Raw genomic sequence first — 12,795 nt, 5'->3', positions numbered from 1 at the left:
CTCTGACAACTGATGCTGTTTTATGTATAATGAAATTGCATTGAGGCCAGGCAGGTGGCTCATGCCTGTAATCCCAGTACTTTGGGAGGCCGAGGCAGGTAGATCACCTGAGGTCAGGAGTTTGAGACCAACCTCGCCAACATGGTGAAAGCCCATCTCTACTAAAAGTACAAAAATTAGTTGATCTTCCACTGATTTCCCAAATCTACATATGGAAAAACAATCTATTCTGTTGATTCGAAACCCAACTTCCAACTATTCAGACATCTCTACCCATAGTTTACTGACCCCTAAAATCAACACGTCCAGTCCTGTTCTGCAGCCAACACTGCATGATCCATTTAACAAGATTTTCAAAATGAAAGAGAAAACTGAACATAGCAAACAATCTTTTTTAACCAGGATTCTACGAGAATACAGCCCAATGCAGTAAGGCATCCACTGTGTGTAATGAATTAACTTCTCTCACATACATCTACAATGGTACTACTACCTATGTGCCATCACCGGTAGAACTGAGAAAGTGTGTTTCTGTGCTTTATAGTTCAGATAAGAAACTCAGGCTGAAGGTTGGGCATGACAGCTGACACCTGTAATCCCAGCACTTTGGGAGGTCGAGGGAGGCAGATCACCTGAGGTCAGGAGTTCGAGGCCAACGTGGCAAAACCCTAGCTCTACTAAAAATACAAAAATTAGCTGAGCATGGTGGTACACACCTGTAGTCCCAGCTACCTGGGAGCCTGAGGCAGGAGAGTCGCTTGAACCCGAGAGGGAGAGGTTTCAGTGAGCCAAGACCCCGCCACTGTACTCCAGCCTGGCGGACAGAGCAAGACTCTGTCTGGAAAAAAAGAAACTAAAGCTGCAAAAGTCTGACTTCTTGTCTCCCAGATCTGGGTGATCATCATTATCTAGGCAACTTTAAAGTTCTCAAGGATGCCCAAAGGTCTGTAATCCCAACCCACTCAGGAGACTGAGGCAGGAAGATCACTTGAGCCTAGTAGTTCGAGGCCAGCATGGGCAACATAGGGAGACAGATCAACAGACCGGGTATCCTAAAACAACAACAATTTCTCCATTTGCAAAACAAAAGAGGTGAAGATTCTTAAAATGGGGTACTCCCTGACACTCAAAGATGTGCTAGGAGTACTTAAAGCTACTCCCTCCCCACAACTACCATGGCAAATCTTCCTGGAGCTTTTATGACAAGTAATTTAAAGGATTCACAATAAAGTTCTGGACTGTCTACACAGTTAACAGATTATATAAAGGGCTCCTTATCAGGGCAAGGTAAAAAAAAAAAAAAAAAAAAAAAAAAGCCTCACTAAATGAAGGCACTACAATACAGTGGTTTCCCTGTAAGGTCTCAGATCCCACTACTTACTGTGTCCTAGGTATAAAAAGAGAGGATCCAAGACAGTAATGTAAGGAAAATAAGATCCCTAACTGGCCTTATTTGCCAAAAATCAAATCCCAATGTTCCCTTCTCGAGATCTCTGTATGGTATTCCCAGAACACTCCAGACTCTTTGGAGTAATTCTTAGGAGGGTCTATCAATCTGGAACGGGATCCAGCACTCCAGGATACTGAGCAGCATCCTCTCATCCCAATCCTAGAAGTGAGGCAGATTCGGCTAAGGAGAGCAAGTACCTAACTCCCACACAAGCAAGAAAAACAACTTTCAAACAGAGATGATTAATACACGGCACTAGCATAACTGCCTATTCATATAAACATGCAAAAATATTAATGTACTATTTAAACGTAAAAATAAAACTCCAAAATAACCTAAGAAATTATATGTATAATCTGGGCACAGACTGTCTTAACCAGGACTGGAAACCCAGCCCTTAATGGAAAAAAAAAATTATGTTAAAAACTACAATTTCACTATGACCAGCAATACAAGAAAAGAAGTCAAAAGGATGGGGAGGCAGGAACAGTGTGGCTCACGCCTGTAATCCCAGAACTTTGGGAGGCCGAGGCAGGAAGATCACTTGCGTCCAGGAGTTGGAGGCCAGACTGGGCAACATAACAAGACCCATCTCTACAGAAAACTTTTTTTAAAAATTAGCTGGGCATAGTGGCACATGTCTGTAGTCTCAGATACTCCGGAAGCTGAGGTAGAAGGCTCGCTTGAACCTGGGACGTCAAGACTGCAACGAGCCATGATCCCATCACTGCACTGCAACCTGGGTGACACAGTATTATTTATTTTGAGATCCTATCTCAAAATTAATAATCTAAATTAATAGGTGAGAGAGGGGATACTCTTACATTAGATCAGTCTTAATATCCATAATACAAAAAGATTTCCAAAACTGACAAAAGACATCCCAATGGAAAAATGGGCAAGACAGGCAATTCTTAGAAAAACAAAATCAAACGGCAAACAAAGGCAAGTCTTAAAAGAACAAGTTCAAATGGCAAACAAACATTAAAATTCACAACTGGGATCCAGTTCCAATGAGATACCCCTTTGCATATAACAGACTGGCAAAAATTAAAGATCATTAAACCAATTTCTAGCAGAGATCAAAGAAAAAGAGTTGCCATTTATTATTGATGGAGAAAACAGGAAGCATCAGAAGCCTTTTTGGAAAGTAACCTTTTAACATTTATTAGTTTTTTGTTTTTTTTTAAAGGTTCCCTTTCACCAAGCTATCCCATTCTTTGATATCTATCCAATGGAAATAGTTATGTGGAGTGACAAAAAACTGAAAACAAAGTATGTGTCTATTAACTGGGGAATGGCTGAATTTAAGATATTCTTATGATTATATAACCTTAAAAAATAAATCATACTCCGCATGAAAATAGTTGAGATGTGGATGATCCTACTTTTATACAGTAATACTGGAAAAACCCTACATTTTAATACAGTAATACTGAAAAACCCTACATTTGTAAATGAATGTGTACCTATACACAATTCTATGAGCATGGTGAAATATATGGAACCATGTATACTTGCTACAAACAAGGGTTACCTAATATGGAGGCAGAGGTGAAAGACCCAGGTGGTGAAGAGCAACCAAGGGAAAAAAAAAAATAAGAACACAACAGACTAAGTTTTTATATCATACTTATGTGTGTATAAAATTATACACATGTATATGCAAACGTATACTTTTAAGAGTTAGAATATACCTTATTGTCAGCCAACACATTTTCAATACAGCACATATGTGCATCACCACTCCCCACTTCTTTCTAATTTTTCCTTCTCTAGGGATTTCAAATCTACATTTTGTGTAATAAACTTGTAAGATGCTTACAACACCTAAAAGATCTAAGTTGTAATTTGATTCCAACAAGTACCAGTCAAGGCTGCTACTATAATCAAAAAAGTCTTAACTTCGAATAATATATTTTTTAAAAAGATCTACGCAACACAATCTACAAAATAAAATTATTTTAAATCACTAGATACTTGTTCCTCAAATTTAAAAAGTCTGCAAATTTACCAATTACATTATACATTAATTATTGCATCACTATGGAGCAAGTTTGGTTTTTTTTTTTTTTTCTCTTTTTGAGATGGAGTTTCACTCTGTTGCCCAGGCTGGAGTGCAGCTGCAACCTCTGCACACACCCCCACGCTGGGTTCAAGGGATTATCCTGCCTCAGCCTCCAGAGTAGGTGAGATTACAGGCACCAGCCACCATGCCCCACTAATTTTTGTGTTTTTAGTGGAGATGGTTTCACCATGTTGGCCAGGCTGGTCTCGAACTCCTGACCTCAAGTGATCCACCCGCCTCAGCCTCCCGAAGTGCTGGGATTACAGGCAAGAGCCATCACACCCAGCCAATTATGAAGTAAGCTCTAATAAGAAAAAAAAAGTTATTCAAGGCAAGCATTCAGCGTTCATTAGTATTGAGCACGTAACTGTTCTGAATTTGGGGGAAAAAAAAAAAGGACAACTGAGGATGTGAAGATTTCTTTAAGAATACACAAGTGTCTACTACTACTGCTTACCTACCAGTAATGTTCTTGGCTTGTTAGGTTCACCCATTTGTATGTAATATCTAACAGTTCTCTTTGAAATGGAATGAGTTAATGGTTCCAAATGGCCACCCAAAACTATTCTGGGCCGGGTATGGTGGCTCACACCTGTAATCCTAGCACTTTGGGGGGCTGAGGCAGGCAGATCACCTGAGATCCGGAGCTCAAGGTCAGCCTAATCAACATGGCAAATCCCCGTCTCTACTAAAAACACAAAATTAGCCAGGCTTGGTGGTACATGGCTGTAATCTCAGCTACGATAATTACTGAGGCACGAGAATCGCTTAAACCTAAGAGGCAGAGCGCCACTGCACTCCAACCTGAGCGACAGAGCTAGACTCAAAAAAAAAAAAAAAAAAATCCTGACTTTTTTGTTGCTGAGTTTAAGTTCTATACTGTTCCCTCTATGTATGCATAAAGTTTTGTGACAGTATCTGAACTTGACCAAGATCAAAACATAACTTCTTTAAAAAAATCATTTAAGTTCAATTTGAACCAAAATCAGAAATGATGAAGTTAGCAGTTACTAAGATTACACATCATTCAACAAATATATACCGAGGGCTTACTATGAACTAAGTACATGTATCAACAAAATTTAAGATTTGAAAATAACCTGAAAAACTGTAAAAAAAAAAAAAAAAAGGTTATATGAAAAGGGAACCAAAAACAGTCATCTATGATTAATTATGTAGATTAAGAAAGGAATTCAGGAGCCTCTGAGGCTCCTGATCCTGAAGAAATCTCCAACAATAATAAACTTCATCAGCTGTTTTACTAATGGAGACCTCTGTTCATCCTCCCAAAATAGACAGCTAGAAAAACAGTGAAGATAGAGAATAGCAGGCCCGTTAAATACACTGATAGCATAAACTATCTTGATTAAAGGAAGGAGGTAGTGGTTCATGCCTGAAATCCCAGCACTTTGGAAGGCTGAGGCAGGAGGATCACAAGGTCAGGAGTTTGGGACCAGCCTGGCCAATATGGTGAAACTCCATCTCTACTAAAAATACAAAAATCAGCCGGGTGTGGTGGCGGGCACCTTTAGTCCCAGCTATTCAAAGAGGCTGAGGCGGGAGAATTGCTTGAACTTGGGAGGCAGAGGCTGCAGTGAGCTGAGATCGTGCCACTGCACTCCAGTCTGGGCAACAGAGCAAGACTCCATCTCAAAATAAAACAAAATGCATGAAAAGAAATAGGTAATATTAATTTCAATATTATTTAACCTAATATACCTAAAATATTACCCAACATGTAATCAATATAAACAATTATTGGCCCGGCACAGTGGCTCACGCCTGTAATCCCAGCACTTTGGGAGGCTGAGGCAGGTGGATCATTTGAGGTCAGGAGTTCGAAACCAGCCTGGCCAACATGGTGAAAACCCGTCTCTACTGAAAATACAAAAATTGCCTGGGCGTGGTGGCACACAGCTGTAATGGCAGCTACTCAGGAGGCGGAGGCATGAGAATCACTTGAACCTGGGAGGCGGAAGTTGCAATGACCTGAGATAGTGCAACTGCACTCCAGCCTGGGCAACAGAGCGAGACTCTGGCTCAAAAAAACAACCCCTGAGGTGTTTCACATTCTTAATATTAAGGCTTTGAAACCCAATTTGTACTTTACATTTAAAGCATATCTCAATTCAGACTAGTACATTTCAGCTCCGTGGCCGGTGGCTACCATATTAGAAAGAGCAGATTTGTCTGAAGCAAAGGCATCGCTCAAATCATTTCTCTGGGAACCTCCCAATTTATTCCTCACAATTCTGCTCAATTAGTAATAATCCAAAATTAGTAATAATGTGGTGAAACATATTTGTACTTTAAAAAATACTGTATCATAACGGTTAAAGAAATTGGTTCTATGGAGTCAAACTTCATAGTCTGAGTCTTGAATCAGCATCTAATTTTACAGACCTGGATTCACTTAGCCTCAGTATTCTCAAATGTTGGCGTTATCTACTTCACTGTGGTTGACAAGATTAAATGGGAAATTCGGGTAAGGTACCTAGGAAGTCTGGTAAGTAGTCCGGGTACTCAATGAAAATTAGTTACAGTTGCTAAAGGGAGACGGAACTGCCATTAACAGAAACTAGCAAAGATTTCACAACTTATAAATAGGTTAAAGTAAATACAACTGCTTCACACTGCCTATGAGAAAACCAAGGTGTCTACCTGGATGATCCTGCCAGTTAAAAGCTATGACAAGAATTAGGGGTCGATCATGGAGTGAATGCATATTGCTCTTCCCACTACAAAAAAGTTAATTTGACAACCTTAACACTGTGATAGAGAACTTACTCAGAGTTATAATCCAGCAAAGTGTCTGCCCTTTTCCTCCTAATGAAAATGTAAGCTCACTATCCTAAAACTTAATTTGAAAATTCCCTAATGCTGGCCAGACTTGGTGGTTCATGCCTGTAATCCCAGCACTCTGGGAGGCCCAGACGGGAGTATTGCTTGAGACCAGGAGTTTGAGACCAGCCTGATCAAAACAGCGAGACCCCATCTCTACTAAAAAATAAAAATTAAAAATAAAACCAACCTCATAGAGTCCTTGGGAGAAGAAAACCAGGAAATACATATAGAAGCTTAATACATAATCTAGTAAAGAACAGGCTCTCATCTTAAACTATTATCTTACAGAAGGCACACAAATACCTGACATAGAAAATACACAGGTATATAAAAGTAAAAATATGGAAAATTTCTGGAAGTATTTAAAGCCAGGACCTTGACAATATATCTCGAGATAGATAAGATATGCTTTTCTGCTTTCATATTTTTCGTAATTATATGTTGCTCTCTTAATACAAAATACAAAACTTTACAAGAAAAATATGCATTTAAATTGACTTTTTTTTTTTTTTTGGAGACAGTCTCACTCTTGTCACCCAGGCTGGAGTGCAATGGCGTGGCAACCTCTGCCTCCCAGGTTCAAGCGATTCTCCCGCCTCAGTCTCCCAAGTAGCGAAGACTACAGGTGTGTGCCACCACACACGGCTAATTTTTGTATTTTTTAGCAAAAACGGGGTTCCTCTATGTTAGTTAGGCTGGTCTCCAATTGCTGACCTGATCCAGCCGCCTCGGTCCCACAAAGTGCTGGGATTACAAGCGTGAGTCACTGGCCTAAGTTGACTTTTTAGTAACTGTGATCACCATCAGCAAGATAGAGTAGAAAATCCTAGCCTTCCTTCTCCTGCACGTTTTGCAACTATCTGTGAATGAAAATAAAAGTTGTGATCATTTATTTTGATTTTCAGTTAAATCTTCATTCCTTAGTATTTTAATGAAAATTATCTTCTTAAATATGCAAAACAACCATTTTGAAGTATCTGGAACTATGTATTTTTAAATTAACAGGGTGCCCTAATATTAAGACAATTATAGTTTTTTCAATTACAAATCTCCACAATGAAACTAACTAACAAGATTCTGTACTAACCTTGAAAAGTCAGTATACTCTCTGAACACAACTTCTTTACTATAATTCTATTGGTCACCACTATTAATATACCTACTGTATAATTTAGATTACACTCCAATTTCACTTAATATTAAATCAACCTAAATAGGGAATTACAGAAATATTATAGTACTTTGAAATTTGTTTTGTAGTCAGTTACATAGTTAAAGCAGACAGAGCTCTAAAAGTAATTTACTCTGGCCAGGCGCGGTGGCTCACGCCTGTATTCCCAGCACCTTGGGAGGCCAAGGTGGACGGATCATGAGGTCAGGAGATCGAGACCATCCTGGCCAACATGGTGAAACCCTGTCTCTACTAAAAATACAAAAAATTAGCTGGGCGTGGTGGCGCATGCCTGTAATACCAGCTACTTAGGAGGCTGAGGCAGGAGAATCACTTGAACCAGTGAGTCAGAGGTTGCAGCAAGCCTAGATTGCGCCACTGCACTCCAACCTGGTGACAGAGCAAGACTCTGTCTCAAGAAAAAAGAAAAAAAAAGAACTCTACCTTCTGTAGAAAGTGATTGAAATCTTAAGAAATTACAGGTTCCCTTGGAACACCATGGAAATTTTCCTATGAGCCAGAAACTGAGTGACTTACTTTCAACTTCTATTTAAAATTATACTCAGGGTCGAGCGTGGTGGCTCACACCTGTAATCCCAGCACTTCGGGAGGCCAAGGAGGGCGGATCACTTGAGGTCAGGAGTTTGAGGCCAGCCTGGCCAACATAGAAAAACCCCCGTCTCTACTAAAATTACAAAAATTAGCCATCCGTGGTAGCGCATGCCGGTAGTCTCAGCTACCCGGGAGGCTGAGGCAGGAGAATCACTTGAACCTGGGAGGTGGAGGTTGCAGTGAGCCGAGATCGTACCACTCCACTCCCACCTGGGCAAAAGAGCAAGATTCTGTCTCAAAAAATAAAAATAAAATTATACTCAGCCCAAGGCCATACAAATTGCAATGCTATTACAAAGATTAATATATATTTATACAACAGTTAAGAAGCACTTTAATGATGCAAATGAGTCGGAGGTTTCTTTGGGGTAATGGAATGTTCTGAAGGAAGACTGTGGTGGTGGTTACACAACTCTGTAAATACACTGTCATTCAATTGTACACTTAAAAAAAGGTTAGTTTTATAGAATATACATTCTACCTCAATAAAACTTTATTTTTCAAGACACCTTAAATGCCTGGTAGTATAAAACCTAAGATGCTACTCTAGGTATGAGAAGTACAAAAGCTATAATGTTATTTTATATAACAGCATAGCCCACCATCAAATGCTTAATTAACATCTTCCCATTCCCTCTCATCCCCACAGATTTTTAGGGCTGCGAACATGCACAAATCAAGTTTTTAATCTCTTTAACTATAGAGCCACTGTTAAATGCAGAACAATGTATTTAGCATGCCATCATTTGTGTACATACTATTTTTTAAAGGCTACCCTAATTTTAGGTAAAATATTCAGATCTTCAGCGTTTCATTGGTTCCAATTAATTTGTGAAATGAAGTTTCAGTTCTATTAGAAAAACTTTAATCAAAGTCTACAGAGCACTGCCTCAAGGTATAACTGACTTTGAAACTAATCAATGGCAATTCATGCTTATAGCCAAATGTGTGTCTTCTGCCTATATGGGGTTAAGAGAAGGGGAAAAGAGGGAAATTCAAATCACCTGTACATTGAAAAACACCGTAAAAAAACAAATACACAAAATGTTAACAGCTGTCATCTCAAGGCAACTTCTAGTTTTTGCTGAGTTCCAAAATTCCCTCAGTGACCACGCATTATCTTCTAAATTGGAAAAAAACTAATTAAAATTAAATTGCTTCTATGCTAAATGGAAGCCGGACTCAAAACACTACACAATATATTGTATAATTCTACATACGTAGTGTTCTGAATAAGAAAAACTATGGGGACAGAAAACATTCTAGAAGCTGGGGTTGAGGAATGGTTGACTGAAAAGGGCATGATGGAAATTTGGGGGCTATGAATCTTGATAAATGCTGACACCACCACAGTTAAGGTGACAGTTAATCTTGATAACTGTCAGCATTTATCAAGATTCATAACCGTACACCAAAAAAGGTTTATTTTACTGTATGTAAATTAACCTCAACTTTTACATTCTAATGATTAAAAAGCAATAAATTTCTGTGCAATAAACCAATGTTTTTCAAGTCAGCAGTTTAATAGGATGAAAAAATACTGGGGATCACCGAACTACTTCATGCCCCTCATGTTAGACAGAGAGATTTGTTCAGGGGTCCATTGTTAGATTATGGTAAGGTGAAGTACAGACCTAGAATTCTCATCTGTTTACTTCAAATCCAGGACTCTTTTCCACTTCTCCATTCTCTTTCTTCCAGAGTTCTGAAGACCAGAGTTTCCACAAAGTGCATGTGCAAGTGGATTATGGCTGGACATAAAATTCCAAACGTTCAAGCGTACATGGTTTCAGTGCACACACATGTGGCTAGTGTCCTTTCCAACCTTTGCCAAAGTACCAACTCACTTTGTGAGGCAAAATGAGTAATGGAGTCAAAGTCTAAGTAGAAACAAGCAGTAGACTGTAGAGTATGTATAGAGATCAATAATAAATACTTCAGAGTTCCAAAATGGGGACATTTGATTCATTGTGAATTGACTGGAAAAAAAAAATACCGTGAGAAACCAAAGACTGCAAACAATCTTTACTAAAACAAATTATCTTCACCTTATTAAAAAAAGGAAAAAAATCTTGTATAGCACGCTATTGACAAATATACTTTGCTAAAGATAGTTGTCTACCACATGCATGATGCAGAACCATGAATTAAAGCAAAATAATCACTTTATTTTTTCCAATGTGCAAGAAAACATGCATACCTCCCTTACACCAGAACCATATAGCCAAATAGTGAGAATCTAAAACTTTTAGGGAAAGGGGTGGGGGGTGATGCAAAACGACTTATCTACACTTGACAGGAAAAACATGGATAAGTCTTGTCTTTGCGCCGTCTTACCCCGAGAACTGTATCTTCAGTCGTCCAGGGAAAGCAACCACCAGGTTTCAGTAACAACAAAAGTCAATTAAATATGTACTCAAATTTCACCTAGGTCATTGGTCTGACATCAAGTCTTAAACCAAGAACGTTAATGTAACTACTCACGCATTAACATAACGTCTCATTTCCAACAGGCACTGTTCCTACTTTAAGTTTACCACCTAAGGAGATTTAAACTTGCAAAAAGCTTAGGGGGATTCTTTATACGCTGTGATTCCCCATTATGCTAGTACCACGTGACAGTTAAACCAAATCCACAGAGCTAATCAGTAAACTAAGAAAGGAAAAACAAAACCCTGAAAATAGAAAATCATGGCCAAATAAAATAAAAACCCAAGGGATAAAAGGTACCCTGAAATGAAAACCTGTGAGAATTCATTTTGCATACGCACAATACTCATGTATTAGAAGGCGGCCCTTCATAAAAATAGCCAAGACTCTCAAACATTTGAGATGCTGGCTTAGTGAGATTGACTGACAGACAACAGCTGGGGAGGTTCTGTATTGATCTTGTAACGGCCTGGCATATTTCGGGAAAATAAGGAGAAAAGAATGCTATAGCAGTAAAAAATAAACTATTAGGATTTCATTTTCAGATATGTGAACGCTGAACGCCCCACCAAATTCCTCTACTCTATTCCTCTTACGTTTTTCAGCCCCGATTCCATAGTAATGCATGCCCTTCCTCCCCAAGCAAACAAACAAAAAAACCTCGTGGGGGAAAAACAAAACAAAACAATACCTCCCTCCAAAAACAGGGGCAGTGATATAAAGAAATTAGTCACCTCTCCACCTATCTCCCTGATCCATTTCGCATTTTAAATCTTAAAGCACACAACTCTCCTTTTCTTCCGTAATAGAGGGGCTAAGGCGCCGCCCAATTTCCCAGGCCGCAAAAATATTCCAACCCGCCACAATTCAAGGTTTTCTGCTTTTCTGTCTTCGATCCTAACCCTCAATCCGGTACCCTCATTCTCCTCAGGCACTAAAGATTTGTTGGCCCAAAACTCAAATACAAGGGTGAATTCCAAAGATTCCGCGATACACCCGCCCCAGGGGGTGGGGAGGGGTCGGAGGAGCGGGTTGAGGAGCTCCCGCCCGGCCCAGTTCGAGGGGCGGGGGAGCGGGTGTGACCACACAATCCCACCGCCTCCTTTCACGACTCCCCCACCTCCCAGAGCTCCGGCCTGCTCCGAGGGAGCTCACGCCGCCCAGCAGCCACTGAGCTGCTTCCCACCGGCCCGCCAAGAACCGTACTAGCAACCAAGAAGGTTCATAACTAGGAAAATGCAAGAGGCGTCCGACGTGTTGTTTCAAAACATAACGGAGCCCCGGCCCCCGAGACCGTTAAACCGCGGGTGGAGGGGGGAGAAGCAAGGAATCCAGCGGCCTCGAGCTTTGGCCTGGCCTCCTTTCCAACCCAAACCTCACTTTCTGGGACCACCAACCCTCCCTCAAACGCGCTCCAGCCCCCAGAATACTAGACAAAGTGGCAAAACCGTCAGTACCTTGTAGAAAGCCCCGTTGGAGCCGCGAACCTCCACCGTCAGCTCCGCCATGTTGGAACCGCAAAGGCCGCTGGGAAGAGATTCTAGAAACTTTCCAACCAGAGGGGAGGAGGGGGGAGGGGCGAGAAGGAGGCGGGGAAAGGGGAAGGGAAAACAGGGCGGGGATTTGGATCCCCCGCCCCTCACCCCTGGGGTCTCAACGTGCCGCCCCGACTCTCCAGGTGGGATCGCTGCGCACCCTGCATCACTGGCCTTGAGCTCCGCCCGCCGCCGTCTACGTCGGATTTGCTTCCCGACACAATCGCCCGACCTTTGTTGACCCGCCCCTAAGTCCCCGCCCCACAGTGCCCGCTCTTCGCACCGCGGCGGCCGAGTAGTGCCTCCAGCTGCCACTGCCCAGGCACAGCCTGTCCGGCACATCGGCATTCCCCAGCCCTCCGGCATCCTGACCTTAAATTTCTGGAAGTGCTGGCTGCCCTGGAATGGCTTTATCATACACTTTTTGGGCTCCAGTTCCCCTGGGGAAGAGGGACGCCTACAAAATAGACATACTATTGTGCCCCAAGTTATTTAGCCCCGCTCTTTCTTTAAAAAAAGTTGGGCCTTCTCTTGACTCAAATTCCACAGTTCCACATCCACTCAAACAATTTGGTCTAGCCCTCTCCCCACCTGTTACCACTTTAGCTATTTAAAAGTCAAACTGAGTATTTTCAGTGCAAGTCAACTGTGTTCCCACCCTAGAATAGAGTTTAGGTGAATTCGC

At 41.1% G+C, this 12,795-nt stretch overlaps 1 protein-coding gene across 5 annotated transcripts in view; it reads right to left on the bottom strand.

Moving 5' to 3' along the window:
- The window catches only part of FXR1 (fragile X mental retardation, autosomal homolog 1), a 68,400-nt gene extending 55,948 nt beyond the window's left edge, over positions 1-12,452 (bottom strand). For 3 of the 5 annotated variants that reach the window (XM_011968859.1, XM_011968860.1, XM_011968861.1), the window contains exon 1: positions 12,033-12,452. In XM_011968859.1, the coding sequence (XP_011824249.1) occupies positions 12,033-12,452 (420 nt within the window). Of the gene's footprint in view, positions 1-9,779; positions 10,125-12,032 lie in introns of all 5 variants that reach the window. The other 2 variants (XM_011968863.1, XM_011968862.1) reach the window with 2 other exon arrangements.
- Positions 12,453-12,795: the final 343 nt, after the last annotated feature.

The sequence above is a fragment of the Mandrillus leucophaeus genome, unplaced genomic scaffold (genome assembly GCF_000951045.1).
Source record: "Mandrillus leucophaeus isolate KB7577 unplaced genomic scaffold, Mleu.le_1.0 Scaffold860, whole genome shotgun sequence".
NCBI classification, from domain to species: Eukaryota; Metazoa; Chordata; class Mammalia; order Primates; family Cercopithecidae; genus Mandrillus; species Mandrillus leucophaeus.
This window is presented reverse-complemented; position numbering and strand designations above follow the sequence as displayed.